The 23,508-nt window shown below is 41.5% G+C and overlaps 1 protein-coding gene across 4 annotated transcripts in view; it reads left to right on the plus strand.

Moving 5' to 3' along the window:
- TMEM19 (transmembrane protein 19) overlaps window positions 1-23,508 on the plus strand; it is a 31,818-nt gene that overhangs the window by 128 nt on the left and 8,182 nt on the right. The window contains exons 1-7 of one of the 4 annotated variants that reach the window (XM_070494608.1): window positions 6-449; window positions 536-656; window positions 2,357-2,470; window positions 14,651-14,788; window positions 15,166-15,420; window positions 16,294-16,503; window positions 17,770-23,420. In XM_070494608.1, the coding sequence (XP_070350709.1) occupies window positions 276-449; window positions 536-656; window positions 2,357-2,470; window positions 14,651-14,788; window positions 15,166-15,420; window positions 16,294-16,503; window positions 17,770-17,933 (1,176 nt within the window). In that variant the 5' untranslated portion in view covers window positions 6-275 and the 3' untranslated portion in view covers window positions 17,934-23,420. Of the gene's footprint in view, window positions 1-5; window positions 450-535; window positions 657-2,356; window positions 2,471-14,650; window positions 14,789-15,165; window positions 15,421-16,293; window positions 16,504-17,769; window positions 23,421-23,508 lie in introns of those variants that run through there. The other 3 variants (XM_044755600.2, XM_044755603.2, XM_070494609.1) reach the window with 3 other exon arrangements.

Here is a 23,508-nt window from a genome sequence, read left to right on the forward strand (position 1 = left end):
TGAAACGCGTTTGCGACGGGGCCGCCCTCGCGCGCGTCCCTCATCTGTCGCCACCCCGAGGCGGCCTCCGCCCCGACGTCCGAAGCCGAAGGCCCTCGGCAGGTCTCCCAGGAGACGCGGGAGCGAGGCAGGGGTCTCCGACGCATGCGCGCGTGAGGAGCCCGCGCCCGTGCCGGCGCGTCCGAACGTGTGCCTGGACCCAGGCCGGCGCATGCGCGCGGGGTGCTGCGCCTGGGCCGGCGAGCCCGGACGTGTGCCTGGACCCAGGCCGGCGCATGCGCACGGGGTGCTGCGCCGGGACCGGCGCGCCCGGACCTGTGCCTGGGCCCCAGTCGGCGCATGAGCGCGGCTGTGCGGCGCGGGCAGCGGGGGGGCGTTGCGGCCTGGCCTTAGACTGGGCTCTGGACTCGGGGCGCCGAACCTGCGGCCGCGTGGCCGGGCGCGGCTCGGTGAGCGCGGGCGCGCGTCTGCGGAGGTGGGCTCGGGCTCGCGCGGCGCCCGCGGCTTACTTCTCCAAGGCGTGTTCCCGTGACAGGCTTGGCGACGGCGGATGCGGCAGGTGGTGAAGATGATCGCCGGCGTCGCCGTTCTGGGCCTGGTGCTGTGCGTCTCCCTGGCCTTCTGGCTTCTGTCCGTGGCCGCCAGCACCCATTACGGTGAGTGGGCGCTGCGGCGTCTCCCTGCCGCCCGGCCTGAGGACTTTAAAACGGTGCCGCTGCGGGACCCGAAACCCGTGTCTGCGTGGACGCGAGCTTCCGCGGCCTAAGTGGCCTGCCAGCACGGAAACAAGCGGTGCCCTGAACGTTTTAAAGCGTTTTAATAAATGCTGCTTGTCCTGTACTAGTCACACCTATTTCGGAATTTATTTCATCTGTCTTGGGGAGAAGTCAGTGAAACAGCTTTGTAAAGTCGTTGCGGTGACGCTTTTGGAAAGAACATTAGTAACGCCGGTTACCAATTCCGTGTGTCCTGTAAAAATAACAGTGAAAACGAAAGGTGGCATAATGTTTACATTTGGAGACGTGGGGGATTTGTCTGCTGTTTGGTCACTTCAAAAGAACAGATTCCTTTTAAAGTCTGAAGCCACTTCGCTTAAGTCTAAGGTACTCTGCGCTCAAATCTTTGAGGTTTTGAAGCCCCCTTCGAGCACGAGTATGCCTTTGCACAAACTTCTTCGTACCCATTGAAACAGAGTACTGTTCGGTTAAGAGGAAACAGTGAAAAGTAGAGTGAGAAAGTGGACTCTTAAATGGTTCTATCCTAAGTGGCAGCCTCTGAGACTTTAGTCCTTTTGGAAAGAGACACGTGAAAAGTCGGATGTGTGCACCGAATACGGAAGCTTTCGGGGCTGTGTGTTCGTGGGGCAGGCGGTGCGGGAGGAGCAGACTCAGTGCCCGTGTCACCTGTTCTCGACTCGACAGAACGGGCGGGATGCTAAGCTCGGGCGCTCGAGCCCCTGGGGCCAGGCGCCGGATGCTAACGAGTGAAGCTGTCCAGGCCTTCGCATATGCAACACGTGGGAGTAGTTTTCACTTCCAGAAATAGGGTTTTCCTGTTTCCTGGTTGAACATTTGGGCCTCTTTGTCTTTCTTTTTTCTGTTTTTGATAGAAACGTGGTGCAAACAGCAGCTCACACTCTTACTCTAATCACTCAGCCTTGGTGTTTGGGCGTCGTTCAGGAACGGCAGGGACTCTAAACCGGGAAGCCATGAGGAGGTGGCCTCTCTTCACCTGGCGTCAGTTCTGCCACGTGGGCGTAACTTACAGTTTTTAAAAGAAGCCAGGAATCTGGACTTTTATACGAAATCTCCTAATCTTTAGATATTGACTCAAATTGTTTGAAAACATTGTGCTAGCCCAACAAAACATCTGTGAGCTAGATGCAACTTTTGGAAAAATAAGTTGCTAATCACTGAATCCTGAGGTGTGTAGCCTGTGAGAAGGTTACTTTAAAAAAAAAAAAATCTCCTGAAAGGCAGGGAGAGGAATAATCGGATCCTGTTAAGAAAGGAGTTTGCTCCGTGCTGTTGTTGAGATTTAATACTTGCCTCCTTTCAAAGAAGTGAGGAGCCAGGGATTCATTTCAAACCTCCAAATATGTATGAAAAACCCATTATTATTAATAACTAAATGGTTCTCAAAACCTGGAAGGACTTATTTGGTCATTCCCCAGTGGGATTGTCTCTCTGAAGACATGCAGATCTCAACATAAATATTTTACTTTGGTAACTTCATCCCTGTTTCTCTACCTGTGACTATATTTTAGTCCAGAATGCAGAAAGTTATCAAAGCTTACAGCCAAGACTAACTTGTGCAGGCTTCGCATGATTTGTGTTCTACCTTTATACTTTTTCAGGTAACTTACAGCCCATTTCTCCTTGGCGTTGGCTGTTTTCTATTGTTGTTCCTGTCTTGATCGTCTCTAATGGCTTTAAAAAGAAAAGTCTAGATCACAGTGGGGCTTTAGGAGGTATGTTTTTCTTTTGAATATTTAACTATGTAGTAAGTGCTTGGTTACCTAATTTAAACTCATGTTTTCTAAATTCTGAATATGTGAAACTGTAAATCACAATATTGTATATTTTAGGCAATGATAAAGTTGTACATTGCTCAACATTCCTGTTGTCAAAATTTCAGATACTAGCATACCCTTTTAGTGTAATGTACGAATTTAACTTTGTGATTGATCCCAAGTAGATTGATAAGCTAGACTTTTGAGGACCTTGATTATTCTGCTGCTTAATTGAATTGTCATCCGCTAGCAGAGACATGGGAGCACTCCTCCTGGGAGCCTGTGGAAAGGATTCCTCCTGGGCATTGCAGCTGGTAACCCCAATCAGAGCAGTCCGTACTGAGTGGTCTACGTTTATTTTTCAGAACTGAGTTAGGGGTGGGCCATTTATTCTTTTAGCAAATATTTATTGAGCACTGACTGTGTGCCACTCTTGTAGAAACTGGGGCTACAGCTGTGAACAGCACAGGTTTTAGTTCTTGTGGAACTTTTATTCTTTAGGACAGTTAGATAACAACTAAACAAGTAAAATACATAAAACTCTTCATATAATGATAAAGTTTATGAGAAAAATTAAAGATAATAAAGCATGCATTTTGGGGGTATGGGCATTCTTTTGTAGATGGGGTCAGGCATAACCCTTTTCTCTAAGGAGGTGGCTTTGAACCAGAACCTGAAGAAGCCAGCAATGAGGAGATCTGTGAAAAGCATGTCCAGTCTGACAGAATAACAAGTGTACATAGACAAGCCTGGTTTATTCTGGAGGGAGAATAAGGCTCATTTGTCTGGAAAGTAGTAAGAAAAGGAAAAGTCGTGAGAGAGAAAATGAAATAAATAGGCAAGGGCCGGGTAATGTGGGGGCTTGTGGGACACAGTAAAGATCTTATTCCAAACTAGGTGGAGTCTCTGCTGCCTCAAATCAGGGGAGTGACCTGATCTGATTTAACATTGGGTCTTTCATATCCTACCAGTGTTATGAGCCCCAGGACATGAGGATTCCCCCCAAATACTTCCTATAGGATGAGATCTCTACAGGATGAGGATTATTTAGAACGGGTGGGTCTTGAGGCCACCTACCCCACCATTGTTAGTCCCTGATGCACCATAAACACCCTCTACCCCTCACATGCTGTGTACGGCAGATGTTTCTCATGAGGTTATGAATTAGAGCAGCCTTCACAGAGGCAGATACATCATGGTCAAGGAACAAGCACTAGAATCAGGCAGGATGCATCTGCATATAGTTATGGCTTTGGGAGAGTCACTGAACCTCTCTATGCCTTAGTTTTCTCTTCAGAGAAACGGGGTTGTTAATATCTAACCTAGAGAAGGATATACCATGAATTTAACGAGCTTAAACTTCATGGCATTTCACTTGCAATAGTACCTTCCAAGGCCCTGGGAAGAGTCCTAGCAATGTGCTCTTATGGTCCTATGGTTTTATAAATTTTATAAAGGTAAAAGGTACTTTTTTCTTAAAAGAGGGCCCCCAAATTTATAAGCTTCACGCCCCACAAAATGAATGAAACCCCTGATTTCATTCTTAGGGTTGTAGTAAGGAGTAAATGAGATAATTACTATAAAGTTCTTAGTTCAGTGTCTAGACACATCACCAACATTTATTGGTGCTTGTTATTAGGGACAGTTCTTCAGAATCATGCTAATTCTCTTCGTAATTGAGAAACATTGTTCAAATTCTGTTAAGGAGTGTTTTCCCTTCTGTGGGGTAGTTGAGAATTATAGTTAACCGATGTATTGACATTTTTATATGAATTTTGTCTTACCATGTAATCAATAAGTATTAGGAATGGTTATGTTTTATTTATTTAGCAGATGCTTATGTTGTGCATACTGTGTACCAGGCACTGCTACTAGCACTTTTGAAGTATTCATTTATTTATTGTAAATAACTTGAACAATCTCTGGCTCAGTATAGTAACATAGAGTTATGCTTTGCTAAAAATGTCCTTTCTCAGGTGGCCTTGCCATTATGTTTAAATTGTTCTTGACCTGTAGCAAGAAGCATTGAGTTGTTCCTGAAGTCTGTCTTCTGTGGCTTCCATGTTGTGTGCTGTCCTGCTCTCCTCTTTTCTGATCTCTCCTTTGGTTTCTTTCCTGCTGCCCTTTCCTTTCCTGCCTTCTAGCCTGGGGCATCTCTTCCATTCCTACCCAGCTTGGTTTAGAATTAGAAGGTGGGTTCTGGAACCATGACACAGCCGCCTGCCAGCTCCGTGAACTTTGCCACATCGCCTAAATCCTCAGGCCCTCACACTCTTTGTCTCTTATGAAGTAGGTCCTTGTGGGCTTATTGGTGAGCCTCAAACACGAGAATGTGTGGGGCAGCACATCTGGTTAAACCGTAAAATGTTATACAGACGTTCACTGTTAGTGATTCTCTTCTTTCCACTCTGTTATAAACCCCCTGGAGACAGAGTATGTCTTCTGCTTCTGTGTCCCTGCTTTGAATAGCGCTGCACATGTTATAGGCACTGAGGGAGTATCTGTAGATTAACTTTAAAACCTCTGCTCTTTTCCTAATCGTTTCATTCTATGGAATGTTGGTATCTTTTTGTTTGGAGTTTTTTCCTTAAGGACAGCAAACTGTAATGCTGAGTCAAAGTGTGGCAGTCCTTGGGAATACTGCCCTGGAGTGTGGCTGCAAGTCCCTGAAACTCGCAGTGTCATGCCTTTCCCGTCTATAAAATCAGGGGGACAATAGCACCCCTAGCACTGACGTATCCAAGCGGTCATCCCTGCAAATGCTTGTTTAGCACGGTACCTGGCATGCATAAGAAGTGCTTTATAAATGTTAGTTATTGTTTTTCTTCTACCACTGCTATTCACGGTTATAGGAATGTTACTAAAGCATGCCATATCCTGCCTTTAGTGTGCTTGGGGTTGAGAAAGATTGAGAACTTCCTTAGGATCTGCGTATTTAGAGTCCTGCATGGCACAGGAACACATGTCTTGGTATTGATAGGAGAGGGGAGGGGTTGAGGCAGTGCTTACGGTGGACACTGAAGTGGAGGGCTCTGGTTTCCTTGAGAGAAAGTATTTCTAGACTATGGAGAGGATCACATGAGAGCATATGAGAGGGAGAGTGCTTGTAAACTGTAAAGCACTGTGTAGGTGGTTTGTTCCAAGGAATTACTGTCTAGTTTAGTTATTCAGTGTATTCCTTTGAACATGTCCCTGTTGTACTTTGTCATCAGGCTTTTAACTTAACAAGTTTTAATTTGGTTTCCCTTGCCAAGAGTGTTAGGCTTAGTGGTTTACCACTTTTGCGTTCATTCATTCGTCAGATATTTAGTGAGCCAGGCACTGTTCTGGGCACTTAGGATTTAGTAGTGAACAAAATGGATAAAAATCCCACTGTCAGAGAGCTTACATTTGTGTCTCAGGGGAGACAGATGATCAGTAAGATGGATTTGAGGCATTTAATCCCCAGAAGGAGATGCTGTTAAGTGTAGTAGGAGTGCACCCAAACGGGATGTTGTCAGGGAAGGCCAGGGGTTGTGCTCCGTGTGGTGGCACAGGGTGGCCTGACCTCTTTTTGGTCACCAAAGTCTTTCTGAAAAAGAAACTTCATTCTGTCAGGTACCCAGAGTTGATAAGAGCCAAGAAAACTGGTTTATGCTGCTCATTGTCACAGGGGACTGATATATGAGCCAGAATGCCACTTTATTACTCTGATAAAATATAGAGCCACCAGGCAGCCCGGAATGCAGACGTCATTGTTTAGGCGTGCCCTGTTCTTGTAGTCAGGCCACTCGAGAAGTCGGATTATAATTAGAAGGTTGCTTTGTGAGAAGCAGTCGGTGATGCACATCCACGGGCCAGAATCCTGTCCCTTGTACAGTGTTTTTTTTTTTTTCCAAAGATTTTATTTTTTTCCTTTTTCTCCCCAAAGCCCCCCAGTACATAGTTGTGTATTCTTCGTTGTGGGTCCTTTTAGTTGTGGCATGTGGGACGCTGCCTCAGCGTGGTTTGATGAGCAGTGCCATGTCCGCGCCCAGGATTTGAACCAACGAAACACTGGGCCGCCTGCAGCAGACCGTGCAAACTTAACCACTCCGCCACGGGGCCAGCCCCACCTTGTACAGTGTTTGACAAGTCTGCCAACCTCTGGCTCTTTTGGCCTTTGAGTTCTATATTTTGGGCTAACCAGCCTTCTTTTGATTCCCACAGTCTTTCTCTAGGCAGATTATGTATGATACAAGTGATTAGATTTGAGTTTGTTAAATTATAAAATTCTAGTCCTGCCCTTCCCTTTTCTGACTCCTAGAGATTATATCCAGGTCACCTTGGTTGGAATTTTGGGTGTAACTCTACTCCCACTATCAGAGAAATTTGTAGACAGTGTGGTTTTATGTCTCCAGTGGAATCTGTTAGGTATAGAATTCACCTATTTTAAACTGAGAAGTCAGCCATAATCCTTGAGTCTTCACGTGCTTCGGGAGCACCCTATTGTTGTGCCTGTTAACTTCTTGTCAGTGACATTTAGAGATTCAGAGGTGGTTGGGGAGATGGAATAGACGGGAACTGGAAACAGCAGGTACTAATCTGAGAGTCCAGACAGAGCTGGGAGTTACCCAGAATTCTAAGGTATTTTTAGATTACAGGAAAGAAATCATTCCTTTAAGGCCTTCAGTTTATTTCCTCAGTCTGCACCTGCCATCAACGTGAACATTGATCACTTCACGTAGTATTTTAAGGTGGTTGAAGTAAAAAGAATGTAGATGACTTTTGTAGCATTCCAGTGTCAAGTCTTTTTGGGCTGTCTTACTTAAGGTTTGTTTAAAGACAGTGGAACAAATTGTTAACAGTGACTGTCCCTGAAGAGGGGGTGAGTAGAGACACTCCGACTTTTACTTTGTACACTTCCGTATGTTTGGCTTTACCCTCCAGTAGGCATGTACTGCTTTCATAATATTTTAAAAACCAATTGAAAAAACTTAAAGATTAGATAATGATAATAATATTCATTATTATTGTTAAAATAATAATACATAATTACAAAAATAATGTCATCGTTGAGATTTTGCCACTGCAACTGCTGTTACTACTGTTAAAAAGAACAAATTCAACCAAGTGAATTTGAAGATGTAACAGGCTTAATTTAGCAGTTCGTGAGTCGGGCAGCATCCCACCCAGCAGGTAGAAAGGAGCCCCAAGGACTGCACAGAGTGGAGGGTGACAGGCAGGAGGAGGTTACTCCAGCAGAGTGGGTCCTTTCAGGCAAGGTGCCTCCGTTTGGGAGAAGGCGGGGTCTGTCAGCTCCTTCCCCGAGCTGACCAGGTAATTCCAGATTGACTGGTTAAAGGAGAGGCTGACACTACAGTTAGGTGTTAAGTCTTGGTTTCTGACTTGGGGCTCACTTACTATAGGTGACTCTGTTTTGGGCCTCCTTTTTTAACGCTACTAATGATATTAACATTTATTAAGGGCCTCCTACATGCTGGATAATATAATATTATAAAAATTATCTTGTTTAACTTTTCACAGCAAGCCAGTGAGGTAGGAATTCTTATTCTTCTCATCCCACTGATGAAAAATTGAGGCTTAAGGTCAGGTACATTCTCTTAGTCATGCAGAGGCAAGTGGAGGAGCTGAGGTTTGAACTCAAGACTGTTCAACTCCAGAGCTGAAGGACTTTATTAGTACTTTATAAAGTTCACCCTATTTCTTGCACTCTGAATTAAAGTGTACTAAACTTGAGTAAAATGCCAATAATTGAGTATCTCTGGATGGGTCAATCAATGAATGTCTCAGTAGTTGTGGTACTTGAACCTTGAGCTATCAATAGAAAGACTTAGTACAGTAGAATTAGGAACCTGGGGCTGGCCCGGTGGCGTAGTGGTTAAGTTCACATGCTCTGCTTTGGTGGCCTGGGGTTCACAGGTTTGGATCCCAGGCACAGACCAACACACCACTTGTCAAGCCATGTTGTGGTGGTGTCCCACATACAAAATAGAGGAAGATTGGCACAGATGTTGGTTCAGGGACAGTCTTCCTCAAAGAAAAAAGAGGAAGATTGGAACAGAAGTTAGGGCCAATCTTCCTCACCAAAAGAAAAAAAAAGAAATAGGAACCATGTCCCTATTCTGTTATTTAATAAAATATTGTTTAATACTTATTTAGTAAATAAATGTTAACTCATTTAACGTTTATTTAATATCTTTTATTCTATTAGCAGAATTTTGTTTAATGTGTATTTGATAAAAATCATAAAGCAAACCTGAATATATCTTAAGAATTACAGAGAACAGAAATTGTCAACCATAGAGTTAGTCAGGGATGGAAGAATTTGTAGTTAAAAATACAAGTAGGTAGCCTGGACATGGCCACACAAGATAACAGTGCCTTGGTGTGGTTGTCACATTCTGGGAAACTGGTTCCCAACTCTGCAGGGCCAGAACTTGGATATTTGTCCAACCCTCAACCTGGAAGTTGAGAATCATGTTTAGACTTGAAGCAGTCAGACTCGTGAGAGACCAGTTTATAAAGCAGAATATAAATTCCTTGGGTGCCACTGATCTGAGCACTCAGCGGCAGACTAACACATTCTGTTCCTGAAAGGACTATCAAATTAGTATCAAGAGTGTGCTTGCGAGTTCAAAGGAACGTATAGAGAATGCTACCTTTTGTGTGAAGAAGAAGGGAAAATGAGAAAACATGCTTATCTTTCTGAAAAGAAACACAGGAATGATAAACCAGAAAACTGGTGGGTTACCTTCAAACAGTGGAGGGAGAGCAAAATGTAGAGGGTGTGGAGGAGGGGACAGGAGGAAGCGACACTTTGCTGAGCGTAGTTTTTTGTATGTTTCACTTTTGAAAGCATGCCAGTATTCTACACATTTAAGAAATACAATTGAATTAATAAAGATGGGAGGGAGGAATCTAAAACTAAACGCAAACGAAAGCACATGAGCTCAGTTGTGTCTTAAATTAACACTAGAAGCACACTGAAAGGAAAAGAAAAACGAATCGCTTGTAAACACAGTGTTTAACTGTATTCCTGCAGTCTTTGGGTAGGGTCAGGTGTGATCTTGTGATTTCCAAGATGTTTTATGTGTCAGTGTATATATGTGTGTGCGTACATACATATGCATGTGTGTGTATTTGTATGTTCGTGTATGTGTGTGTATGTACCTGTGTATGTGCACGTGTGTGCATGCATATATATGCATGTGTGTCTGTATGTTCGTGTGTGTACCTGTGTATGTGCACGTGTGTGCATGCACATATATGCATGTGTGTCTGTATGTTCGTGTATGTGTGTGTGTTTACCTGTGTATGTGCACGTGTGTGCATGCATATATATGCATGTGTGTGTCTGTATGTTCGTGTATGTGTGTGTGTACCTGTGTATGTGCACGTGTGTGCATGCATATATATGCATGTGTGTCTGTATGTTCGTGTGTGTACCTGTGTATGTGCACGTGTGTGCATGCATATATATGCATGTGTGTCTGTATGTTCTTGTATGTGTGTGTACCTGTGTATGTGCACGTGTGTGCATGCATATATATGCATGTGTGTCTGTATGTTCGTGTGTGTACCTGTGTATGTGCACGTGTGTGCATGCATATATATGCATGTGTGTGTCTGTATGTTCGTGTATGTGTGTGTGTACCTGTGTATGTGCACGTGTGTGCATGCATATATATGCATGTGTGTCTGTATGTTCGTGTGTGTACCTGTGTATGTGCACGTGTGTGCATGCATATATATGCATGTGTGTGTATTTGTATGTTCGTGTATGTGTGTGTATGTACCTGTGTATGTGCACGTGTGTGCATGCATATATATGCATGTGTGTCTGTATGTTCGTGTATGTGTGTGTACCTGTGTATGTGCACGTGTGTGCATGCATATATATGCATGTGTGTCTGTATGTTCGTGTATGTGTGTGTATGTACCTGTGTATGTGCACGTGTGTGCATGCATATATATGCATGTGTGTCTGTATGTTCGTGTATGTGTGTGTACCTGTGTATGTGCACGTGTGTGCATGCATATATATGCATGTGTGTCTGTATGTTCGTGTATGTGTGTGTACCTGTGTATGTGCACGTGTGTGCATGCATATATATGCATGTGTGTCTGTATGTTCGTGTATGTGTGTGTACCTGTGTATGTGCACGTGTGTGCATGCATATATATGCATGTGTGTCTGTGTGTTCGTGTATGTGTGTGTACCTGTGTATGTGCACGTGTGTGCATGCATATATATGCATGTGTGTCTGTATGTTCGTGTATGTGTGTGTACCTGTGTATGTGCACGTGTGTGCATGCATATATATGCATGTGTGTCTGTATGTTCGTGTATGTGTGTGTACCTGTGTATGTGCACGTGTGTGCATGCATATATATGCATGTGTGTCTGTATGTTCGTGTATGTGTGTGTGTACCTGTGTATGTGCACGTGTGTGCATGCATATATATGCATGTGTGTCTGTATGTTCGTGTATGTTCGTGTGTGTACCTGTGTATGTGCACGTGTGTGCATGCACATATATGCATGTGTGTCTGTATGTTCTTGTATGTGTGTGTACCTGTGTATGTGCACGTGTGTGCATGCATATATATGCATGTGTGTCTGTATGTTCGTGTATGTGTGTGTACCTGTGTATGTGCACGTGTGTGCATGCATATATATGCATGTGTGTCTGTTTGTATGTTCGTGTATGTGTGTGTGTGTGTTTACTTGCTCCGTAGCAGTGAGCACACTGAGGGCCTTGACCCTGACCTCTGATGTCCCTTCCCCACTGAAATGAACCAGACCTCAAAGAAATGGCTGCTTTGAGGACTGGGGCAAAGTAGGTTTGGGATGAGCCTAGAGCATCTTGTTATGCCAGAAAGAAAGGAAACGCTTAAAAAAAAGATGGGATCGTGTCACATGGGCCCAGTAGCAAGCTTGTTTCTTGTCGCATATAGTAGAGCCGCTCCTGCCCTGTTTTGGTTACTATTTACATGGAATATCTTTTTCAGTCCTTTTACTTTCAGCCCATCTGTGTCTTTGGATTTAGAGTGAGTCTCTTGTACACAGCATGTAGTTGAATCCTGTTTTTTTATCCACTCTGCCAATCTTTTGATTGGAGCATTTAATCCATTTACATTTAAAGTAATGACTAATAAGGAGGGACTTCTGTCATTGTGCTGTTTTTCTGTATGCCTTACAGTTTTTTTTGTCCATTTCCTGCATTACTTCTTTTGTGTATAATTTTTTTGTAGTGAAATGTTTTAATTTCTTTCTCTTTTCCTTTTGTGTGTATTCTATAGCTGTTTTTTTTTTTTGTGGTGAACATGAGAATTACATTTAACATCCTAAAGTTATAACACTCTAATTTGAATTTTTGCCAGCGTAACTTCAATAACATATAAAAACTCTGTCTTAATTTCTCCCTCACTTGTGAAAAATAGTTTGAAAGGATATAGGATACTTGGTTGACAGTTTTTTTTCTTTTAGCACCTTGAATGTGTCAGCCCAGGGCCTTCTGGCCTCTAAAGTTTGTGATATGAAATCTTCTGATAATCTCATTGTGCATCTCTTGTATGTGACGAGTTGCTTACCTCTTGCTGCTTCCAAGAGTCTCTGTGTGTCTTTGAACAGTTTGATTGTACTGTGTCTCAGTGGGTCTCTGAATTCACTCTACTTAGAGTTGAGCTTCTTGCACGTTTATATTCATGTCTTTCATCAAACTTAGGAAATTTTCAGCCATTATTTCTTCAAGTAATTTTTCTGCTGCTGCTTCCTCTCTCTTATTCTGAGATTTCCACATGTTTATGTTGGTCCACTTGATGGTGTCCCACATATGCCTCAGGTTCTGTTTACTTTTCTTCCATCTTTTTCCTTTCTGTTCTTCAGACATGATAATTTCCATCATCTGGTCTTTGAGCTCGCTGATTCTTCTGCTGGCCAGATGTGCGTTTGAATCTCTAGTGAAGTTTTCATTTCAGTTATTGCTCTTATCAGCTCTAGTATTTCTTTCTGGTTTCTTTTCAGGTTTTTATCACTTTATTGAAATTTCCATATTATTCATATATTGTTTTCTTGGTTTTCTCCACATCTTCTTTTAGTTCTTTAAGCATCTTAAAGACACTTGTTTTAAAGTCTTTTGTTTAGGTCCACCATCTGGCCTTTCTCAGTGACAGTCTCTGTTGATTTATTTTTTTCCTTTGAATGGGCCGTACTTTCCTGAATCTTGGTATGCTTTGTGATATTTTTGTTGAAAACTGGATGTTTAAATCTAATATTGTGGTAACTCTGTAAATCAGAATCTTCTCTATCCCCAGGGTTTGCTTGTTTTTGTTTTTGATTGTTGCAGACTATCTCTGTGCTGGGGATCATCCTGAGCTATAAACCCAAGGTCTTCGTGGTCTTTTCTGAGCCTGTGCCTTTCTCTGGGTATGCGTGGTGGCTTTCTTAATTCCCCTGTATATGCCGTTGCTTTCGAAGGTCCCTAGTCTTTAATGTCTGGCTCCCAAAAGGAGAAAAAACAGCAAAATGAAGGGGGGTTGGTGCCAGCCCTTTACATCCTCTGGTAGTTGCTTATGCCAGACTAAAGGAGGGGCTTGCAGCCACAGGGGGTGGAGTGCAGCGGTGGCCACCAGCCTGTGTCTGTACCTCCGTGATCAGAAGCAGCAGCCAGTGATCAGAACACAAATTCTGATGTTTGGAAGACAAGTCCTTATTGCCCACCCTGGCATCCACGTGCTATGTGCAAGCTGTTCTCGCACCTCCTGCACTGCCTGCCATGGGTCTAGGGGTGGTGGATGGGTAGCTACTGCCCATCTAAGAGCTGAAATTGACCAAAATTAACTGCAGTTTCCCTCCCAAGTCTTTCCCTGGAAGCCACAAGCCTTCAGTAGACTCCAGAGGTGTGAAATAGTCTTATCAGACAGATTCTGCCTGTGCAGTCGTTGTCTAGATGGGAGACAGCTTCCCAGTGCTTCCTGTTCCTCCATCTTCCCAGAATCCTCTCTCGCACTCATTTTTATGCGGTTAACTAACCATTGTGGTAATAGAAATGAGGGTACTTTGCCACCTTGACTACCAGGTTTTACTCACTAGAACTGTTTTAAATTTTGTAACAGAAGGCCTTAAGGATTATCTGGGTGATTTTAAAAGCCAATTCCAACATATGTGTGCACTTTCCCTATAGAATTCCCTAGAGAGAGGTTTTATAACTTCCTAACTGGCCCGCAGCAAGTTCTTTAAGTCTCAGGCGTGTCTGACTGCCTGAGCAGCTGGCCTCGGCGGCCTCTCCGTGTTGCTGTGCTCCCAGGGTACATCTTCCCTTCCCTCCCCTTTGTTCTCTTGTGTGTCACGAAATGTAAGCGTCTCTCTCATGTTCCTGATTGAACTATAGATTTTACAAGCTGTCCTTGAAATTGATCACTCATGGAAAAGTAATGTCCCCTTTCTTCTTTGTTTACCCAAACAAAAGAAACAAAGAAAAAAGTCTAAAAATCTAAAATCATATTCACAGAACACCTACCATTTGTAGTTCCACATGAAATCCAGGATTATTTTTCATAGATTTACGTAGGAAAACTTAGCTAAGAAACTATATCTCCTCACATAGTTTGTGAGACTCAACAAGAGAGCATGTGAAAGTTCTTTGAAAAGCATAAAAAGCTTATCTTTTTTGAATCTTCTTTATAAAGCAGAAAAAAAAAATACCAAGCTGTAGGGGGGAATGTAAAAAGTAGAAACCTGAAAGACTTGTAGTCTTTCCTACCCTGAGAGAAACAGAGAAATTCTTAAGACTAGCTGTCTAACCAAATATCATATATCATATATACTACATATTGTTCAATAATAACAAAATCACAATTATTCATTGTGTTCTGCAACTTGATTATAAAGTGTCTAAAATAATATCTTACATTCATAGCATAGTTAGCATGGTTTGTTTGAAAGGAGATCAAAATATGGCAAAAGAAAATACATCTCAATTTAATCAAACCAACTTTCAGTTTACTGTTAATATCTTAGTTGATAAAAATGTAAATGTATAGGAAATGTATGTTTCAGGTTATAATGTGAAAATAACTGAAAAAATTCCATTCTTTTTTCGCATCATTAATGTAGACACTAAGCATAATTCTGTGTGTGTGTGTTTCTTTCAGGGCTAGTGGTGGGATTTATCCTGACCATTGCAAATTTCAGCTTTTTTACCTCTTTGCTGATGTTTTTCCTTTCTTCTTCAAAACTCACTAAATGGAAGGGAGAAACAAAGAAGCGTCTAGATTCAGAATATAAGGAAGGTAAAGTGAATTATGTTTGATATTACTTAAAATAGTAACCTTTGTTTCATCCTAAGGTATCATAAGTTTTTAATTAGAACATGTTTAGACTGTTGAAAGAGATTTTATATGAGAATTACTTTAAGTAGTAGCCTAATTTAATTTATCATTACTTCACCACAATAGTAAGTCACAGTAGAATTTTAGAACCACTAAAATCTCTCAGTAAGTATTCTAAAACAGTATGGTATGTGGGCAAAGGTACCATCCCACTTTTCGTCATTTTTAAAATTACAGTCATTTTTCTTAAAGTTTACAGTAAAAGTTCCTATAGCCACATGATTTTCCTTCCAGGAGGAAAGCTTTCCTGTCCTTGTCCTGTGCTTGTTTGTCTCCAGGGGGGCAGCGGAACTGGGTCCAGGTGTTCTGCAATGGCGCTGTGCCCACAGAGCTGGCCCTGCTGTACATGATAGAGAACGGCCCCGGGGAAATCGCAATAGACTTTTCCAAGGAGTACGCTGCTTCCTGGATGTGTTTGTCTCTCTTGGCTGCCCTTGCCTGCTCTGCTGGAGATACATGGGCTTCAGAAGTTGGCACCGTTCTGAGTAAAAGCCCACCAAGACTGATAACAACCTGGGAGAAGGTTCCAGTTGGTTAGTCTTTATTTAGGTTTAAGTTTCTTTAAATAGCAGAAATGAACAAAACCTCATGATTTATTGTGTTTCTTATTTGAGTCAAAATTTTAAGAATTTTGGTTAGTCTTCTTAATTGTAAAATTGCTGTAGGCTCTTAAATTGGTGGTAATAAATATTTTCAGGAAATGTTAGCAAGTTCTAGATAAAGAATACAGAAACATGGAGATTGACCCACAGACACATCAGTGGGAAGGGAAGAGGAAGGGAACTGGAGGATATTTCTTGAGGGCCCGTTAGGTGTTGAGCGCTTTGGCATCTGTCTCAGCTCCCCATTGCCATTGTCGTCAACAGCTACTACTCCTTTTTTGTCTTTATCATCATCTCCTCCTCCACCTCCTCCTTTTCTTTCTCCTCCTTCCTCTCCTTCTTTTTTCTTCCTCCTCTTTATCATTATCATCATCGTAGCAGCTAACACTGAGCACCTACTTTGTGCAAAGCACTGTTGTAACTGCTCTACGTGGATGACCGTTTATACTCTTCTTAGTAGTCCTGTGAATTGGCTCTTTTATTATTTCCATCTTATAAACAAGGAAACTAAGGCATCAAGAAGTCAGGTAACTTCGCCACAGTCACATAGCTTGGGAGTGGCAGAACTGAGTTTGAAACCATGCAGTCTGGCTCCACTAAACCTTCCACTTCTGCTTAGAACGTCAGCAGTAGCTGAGGAGAGAAGACTGTTTTCTAAGTCGGCTGTGGTCTTTGGATCGCATCAAAGAGAACCTTTCTTTATAGTCGTTTTTGGTTAGATAGGTACCAAACTTGTTTGCTTTTCTTGACTTTGTGTGTTTGCTGATTGTTAACCAAATGATTTTATCCATTCTTCTTCTTCAGGGACCAACGGAGGGGTTACGATGGTGGGCCTCGCCTCCAGTCTCCTTGGTGGTACTTGTGTGGGCATCACGTACTTCCTCACACAGTTGGTTTTTGTTAACGATTTAGACATTTCTGCTCCCCAGTGGCCAATTATTGCATTTGGGGGTTTAGCTGGATTACTGGGATCAATTGTGGACTCATATTTAGGAGCTACAATGCAGTTTTCTGGTAAGAACATTACCTTATTATTGCAACTTATTGGTATATTAAAGAAATGGAAAACAGATACGGAAAAGAAAAAAAAAAAGATGTGACAATGAAAACAATCCCAGAGACACAGATTGTTGGACCAGGAAGGATAGGGCAAAGTCTTCTACGGTTTTGATTTTCTTATGCTTTTGTGTTAAATTAATTAGAAGAGAAGTAGTCCTGTGGAGCAATGAGCAGAAGCTATGCAGGGAGGCTAAGACAGTACAGGAAACAGATGCTTCTACTTATGGGACTTCGCCTAATCCCAGGAAAGCAGAACGTCTGGGATCAGAACATTATAATGCCCCTTCTTCTGTCTTCCAAGTCCATTTAAGAAATAAGTACTCTGTCGATCTGATGATATGCATATGATCTCCTTTTCTGTTGTGACATCCTATTTGCTGTCCTCCCTACTGAGTTTTAGTCTCACTCAGGATATTGGGAGACTTGGTCCCCAGGTTTTCTGTGCTTTGCTTCTGAGGCGTTACTGTCATGTCAGTATACTGGCATGTTCTGTTGGGTGTGTATTTGCTCCATACTCTAACCAACCGTGTTTTCTCCTTTGAGTCAGACACAAAGAGGCTGGACGTCTGGAGGAAGGTTCCCTGAGACACCCCTCTCCGTTCTGTTCGTGTCCCAAAGTAATCACCTGCCCTTCCACTCCCCTCTCCCTAGTCAGAATGTGTGTTCTTTCAGCTTCTTTAGTCTCACTGAGACACTATGGAGGAAGCACTCTGATTTTAATTGACACTACACACGCACATAGAGACATTACACGTGTTTTTTAAAGAGTCTAGGTTTTCTTCTAAAGTGGGCTCTAACTGGGGAAGTTTCTGATCATATTGAGTGGGTTGAAAAAAAATGGCCTGGGGGGCAGATTAATTCACTCAGTAAATCTTGTGCCAGCACCTTACGGGGTCTTGGGTATCCATTCGTGGAGGTGAAAGAGTGGTCCCTACTCTCAGGGGCCTCAGGCTGGTCTTGGAGGGGAGCCATCTCTGCTTTCATGTCTCCCTTCTGCTTCTGAAGGGCTCCAGCAGTGTTGAGAATGGTGTTGGGGTGTGCCGAGCCCCATTTATTCAAAGAGGTCTTTTGTAATCAAGGATTCTGTAGCTCTCACCATATAGATTATCCACTAAAGTCATTTTACAAGTGGCTGAGAATCTTTCAAAGATTATCTCCTTTGGAGGAGAAAAGCTAATTTGTTCTTTTTTAAAATCAAGTCCTTTGGATTTTCCACTCCAGGTTTGGATGAAGTTACTGGCCTGGTGGTCAACAGCCCGGCGAGGGAGGTAAAGTACATAGCAGGGAGACCCATTCTGGACAACAATGCCGTGAATCTGTTTTCTTCTGTGGTCACTGCCCTCCTGCTCCCAACGGCTGCTTGGGGGTTCTGGCCCAGGGAGTGAACTTTATTTCATTTACAAAGGTTGGAACTGTGGTAAGTTCAGCTAAATTTGCAATTCCGAGTTTCATCCTAAGAAGAGTAACAGTAATGACACGGCGAAGATGCCAGCTCCTTCCATGTCCATCGTGATGGATTCCACATTTTCCTCTTAGCAGCTCCTCGTAACAGCTGCTATCTTCCTCCTGAGCGACGAGCACACAGACCGTACCCATATTTCCCTTCTACTCAGCAGAACTTCCTGAGCAGTGAAGCTAAAATGTCCCTGTATGTTGCTGTGCACTGAACTGAAAGCTCCTACTTGGTAGATAAAACTTTTGTTTTTTTAAACCAGTGTAGGGACTAAAAGGGATAAAATTTTAAAGTGGTCTCAGTTCTGGCGGAGAAGTGCCGCTGTGCCGATTGTTATATCTGTTTTGAGTGGTTTAAACCAATGAGTGTGGAGCCCGAGCAGGTGTGTCCTGCTCTTCTCCTGTCACTTGCATTTCCAGTCGTGAGGAGCGTGGACTTTGGTTCCCAGTGACCTGTGAGGCCTGCTCCATGTTTGTTCTTCCTTCCCCAGGGTTAGTGATGGAAAAAAACCAAATGTCTTTTTCATATGACAATTTAGAATGCACGAAAATATTTTTAAGTAAAAGCAAAAGAGATCTATCTTGTATCTGAAAAACGTGCACCTTACTATATATTTCAGTTGATCTCTGAGCAGCAATTATCTGAAATTTAAAATTTTTTAATATATTTTCTAGCTTTCTTTGAAATTTGTATAGGAATCTGGAATTGGCATCTTGAACAGTTAGAGTCACTGGGAGAATCCTTTTCATTTGCTCTCCTGGAAATTGCTGGAGACGCCATGATTCTCTGTTCTGCACTTCTGTATTGTGCTTTCCTCTTCACTGCATCCCCAGCTCAGGTGCACCCTGCGTTTCACGATGACTCACTTTGTGGTGAAGGAATGTGATGTGCTGTGGACTTTTTTACTGAAAGTATTTTGAAATATTTCTCATGATTTCTGTAACTTTCCCCCTGCCCCTTTTTCATTCTTAGAGAAATTGGGGGAAGATTCCATGAATAAGGCACCATCAGAGTGGATAAAGCTTAGAATACTTCATAGGTGACACTACTACAGTGACGATCTAGAACTGACATGGTTCAGGAAAAATAAAACAGTTGACACCCTTAATCCTTAAGCCAAGCAACTCAGTGAGTCTTAGCCATTGGTTTTCAACTTTGGGTCTATGTTAGAAACACTTGAGCACCTTAAAATAATACTTTTATCTGTGCTTCACCTCCAAAGATTCTGATTTATCTGGTCTGGGGTACAGCCTGGGCATTGTGACTTTTTAAAGCTCTGGCTGCCCCCTAAGAATCATGTAGAGAATTGTCAAAAGTACTGTTGCCAAGGCCCCTCTCTAGAGCAAGAAAATCGAAGGTCTGACAGTGAGACTCACGCATGGGTTATTTTTATAAAGCTCTCTGGGAGAGTCTAACGTTTAAACAGGTTGAGAACTACTCCATAAGAATATCCTAAAGCACTGTACCTAAAAGAGATTTCAGAAGAGTGACACTTTTCATTTCTGTGCAGACAACTGTTAGCAGCAGGGGGGTGAACAGCCGGTGATCATAGAATGTCTACAGCTGCGTCGCTTCCCACGTCATTCCTGCCTCGGTTCTTCATGCACTTGTTCTAGCAGAGCTTTGTTTCCTCTTTTCCTCGAGATTCATCCTCATGACGTACTATGGGACAAAAATATTTATTGGAACCATCTTTGAGTTTGGTAGAATCACCATATCATTAGTATTTTGGGGAAATACTGCTTCACAACAGTCCTTTATCTGGAAAACTAGGGATAGTCGTGTTTTGGAATCCAAGTTTGTCAGATTTTAGAAAAGTAAAATATTTTACTTAGAACTCCCAAAAGAGTCTAGGGTAGCACTCATTATCAAATAGACCGTAAAGAACTCAGATCAGGTCAGGTTTTGTCATCAAACTTAGGGAGAAACTTGTTGTTTTCAGAGCTTTATTGGGTATGAAAATTGTAGATAAGGAATTATGGCTTTTTAAAAAAAATCTTAGGTGTAGTTTACTGTAACATCCTTTATAATTGGATATTTAACTAGTTCAGCCTATTCTTCCTCTTTACTGAGTGAGCAGTTCATATAAAAAAACCTTTTCCTGGAAAGAGCTCCATGTAATAGTACAATAAAACAATACGTTCTGCCTGCCTAGGCAGCCGAGAGGTGTGTGCACCATTTCTTGTCATGCTGTTACACAGTAGAGCAAGTTGTTTGTGGCTCAGGGCAGCTCCTGAGGGACCCAAAGACGTCAAGGAGTGGCACTTGAAGACTCATCAGATGGAGCCACCAAGAGAACGATGAGTCACTACAACCTTCTTAGCTTCTCTTGTTACTTGGGTTATCCTCAGCCAAGGTGCATATATCTCTCTTATTTCCAGCTGCTATATATATGTATTACATATATGTGTGTGTGTGTGTGTGTATGTATATGTAGGATGTTGGCTTCAGGAATGCCAACCCCTCCCAACTGGATATAGACCTATTGTGGAGAAAAATCATGTGAGCTCAGGTATTGTGAGCTTTGCTGTGTGCCTGCAGGGTGAACAGCTGCTGCCGTTGGTGCACATTGGGTATGCTGTGCCTGATCATCTGATGTTCCTCATGCTATCACAGTGAGAAAAACTGTATTTAGCCACCAAACTCCCAGGTGAATTGTGCATGCTTTGAAGATGAGAACACAATTACGCAGCTTATTTTAATCCCTTAATGGAGTATCTGTTGCCATAACTTCAAACAGTCCCAAACATTTAAAATATATGAGTGTTCAATATGTTTGCTAAACTGTTTTTACTCTAATCACTGTTTTCCTTAAGAGTTACTGAAAGTTGATAATCAGGAGCGTATTTCTGGAGGAAAATCAAAAATGAAAAAGCCACTGTGGCTACCTGAATTTCTGAGGACTGTGATGATTCCCTATTTCTCTATCATGTGACTCAATCTTGATGATTTTGAAAGTAATGTGAGGAAATGATTGTAGGAGTGAGGGTGGGGTCATGCTGGCAGACAGGGCTCCTGAAAGTCTTCCCCACCGAGACTAGATGTCGTAATTCTCTTTCATGTGTCATAACCGCCCCCTTGAAGATTTATACGTGTGGCAACTCTTTTTTTAATGTTTGGATTTTTTTCTTTTTTATTAGTGTTTAATTACATAAGTAATACACTGAATCTATTCTTCTTGAAAAATTAGAACATTAGCGATAAAGCTAAAATACCCTTTTACCTCCACTACCCCCTCAACAAACCTAGCCCCATCCCCGCTTCCCCAAAATAGCTACTGCTAGAAATTTGAAATATTTTCTAAGTAATATTTATTTTGGGTGTGTTTTAGCACTCATTCTTCTTAATGAGTGAAATTTTGTTATAATTAGTACTATCATTTTGCTCCTTCAAGTTAGGTGCTTACACCCAAGAAAATCCTATTTAGGAAAAAAGAGTAGAAGGATGTATACCTAAATATTAATATGATATCTGGTAAGATTATAGATGATTTTTGTTGAAATAATTTTAAGTTTATGATATGTGAATTATATCTCACTAAAGCTGCTATTAAAAATAGATATGCAGGGGCTGGCCACATGGCTGAGTGGTTAAGTTCGCACGCTCTGGTTCAGCGGCCTGGGGTTCATCAGTTTGGATCCTGGCTGTGGACCTGGCACTGCTCATCAGGCCATGCTGTGGCTGTGTCCCACATAGAAGAACTAGAATGACCTACAACTAGGATATACAACTATGTGTTGGGGCTTTGGGGAGAAAAAAAGAAAATACATCTGTAAAAATAATTTTAAGTACTTTTCTAAAAAGTCTGCAATCAAATGTGTTTCTTCTACAAATCAAAAAGTACTCAAAGTAAACAAAATAATCTCTGAGAATTACCCCTCTTCCCCATCTACCCCTCCCCATCATTATTTTAAGTGATATTCCTTCCCTTTATAAACTACCTTATAAACAATGAATTAAAAGAGTAAAATACGATGTGTTGAGAATTTTGTCATACAATTAAGTGTTTGCATGCGTAATTCCAAATGCAAATACTAAGCAAGATTTTGAAAAATTTGCAAAAATCCAGTCTCAAACAAAATATAGTACATAGGCATGAAGATATGTGTTACTTACATTAATTTTCAGTTAGTAACTTGAGTTTCTGAAAGTCAGAAACAACTGTACAATTTTTGACATTTATTTTTTAAATGCTTTTTTGGCATATAATTTATGTAACATAATAGTAACGTTTCAAGTATGAAATTCCAAGTTCTTAGCATATTTGCAGAGTTATATAACCATAATTGTGATCTAATGTTAGGATATTTTTCCATCACTGCAGAAGAAAGTTCATTCCATTTACATTCACTCTCTATCTCCCTTATGACCCCAGTTCTAGATAACTGTCAATCTGTTTTTTGTCTGTATATGAGCCTTTTATGGAAATTTCTTGTAAGTAGAATCATAAATGATGTCGTCTTTTGGGTCTGGTTTCTTTCACTAGATTAATAATTTTAGTTCCATCCCTGTTGTATAATGCATCCTTACTTCATGCCTTTTCATTGGTGAATAGTATTCTGTTGTATAGATATACACATTATTTTTTCTTCCACTGGTTGATGGATATTTAGGGTGCATCTATTTTTGGCTGTTATATGTAGGTTTGTTACGAGCATTCACATATGAGTCTTTGGCCATATATTTTCATTTTTTTGCTGTATACCTAGGAGTGAAATAGATTCTGAATCATATGGTAATTCCATGTATAACATTTTAAAGAAATGCCATTTTTTTACAAAGTGGCTGCAAGATTTTACACTCCTACCTGCAATGTATGAAGTTTCCATATTCTACACACCTTTGCCTGCACTTGTTGTTTGTCAACCTATATGCCCGTTGATGGATGAATAGATAAAGAAAATGTGATCTGTGTAGCTGTCTAAATGGAATATTATTCAGGCATAAAGACATCCTTCAATTTTGACAACATGAGTGAACCTGGAGGACATCATGCTAAGTGAAATAAGCTAGACATAGAAAGACAAATATTGTATGTTCTTTCTTATATGTGGGACCTTAAAAATTAGAACTCGGAAAAGCTGAAAGGAGAATGGAGGTTGCCAGGAGCTTGGGTTGTGAAATGGGGAGAAGTTTGTCACTGGGGACGAACTTTTGGCTCTAAGATGAGTAAGTTTTAGAAAATTTAATGTACAGCATGATGGCTGTAGTTAATAATACTGTATTATGTACTTTAAATTTGCTAATAGTAGATTTTAAATGTTCTCGCCACAAAAAAATAGTAATTGTGAGGTAATGATTGTTAGCTTGATTGTGGTAATCACTTTACAATATATAGGTATATCACACCATCACATTGTACACCTTAAATATATGCAGTTTTTGTCATGCCTCAATAAAGCTGAAAAATTAATTTACATATCAATATTAATACAGAAATCGTTTGTAGTAAATCAAGGGGTGAGTGGGGCATGAAGAAATAGTAATAAAGTGTGTACTTCTGTTTC

This window comes from Equus asinus, chromosome 22 (assembly GCF_041296235.1).
Source record: "Equus asinus isolate D_3611 breed Donkey chromosome 22, EquAss-T2T_v2, whole genome shotgun sequence".
NCBI classification, from domain to species: Eukaryota; Metazoa; Chordata; class Mammalia; order Perissodactyla; family Equidae; genus Equus; species Equus asinus.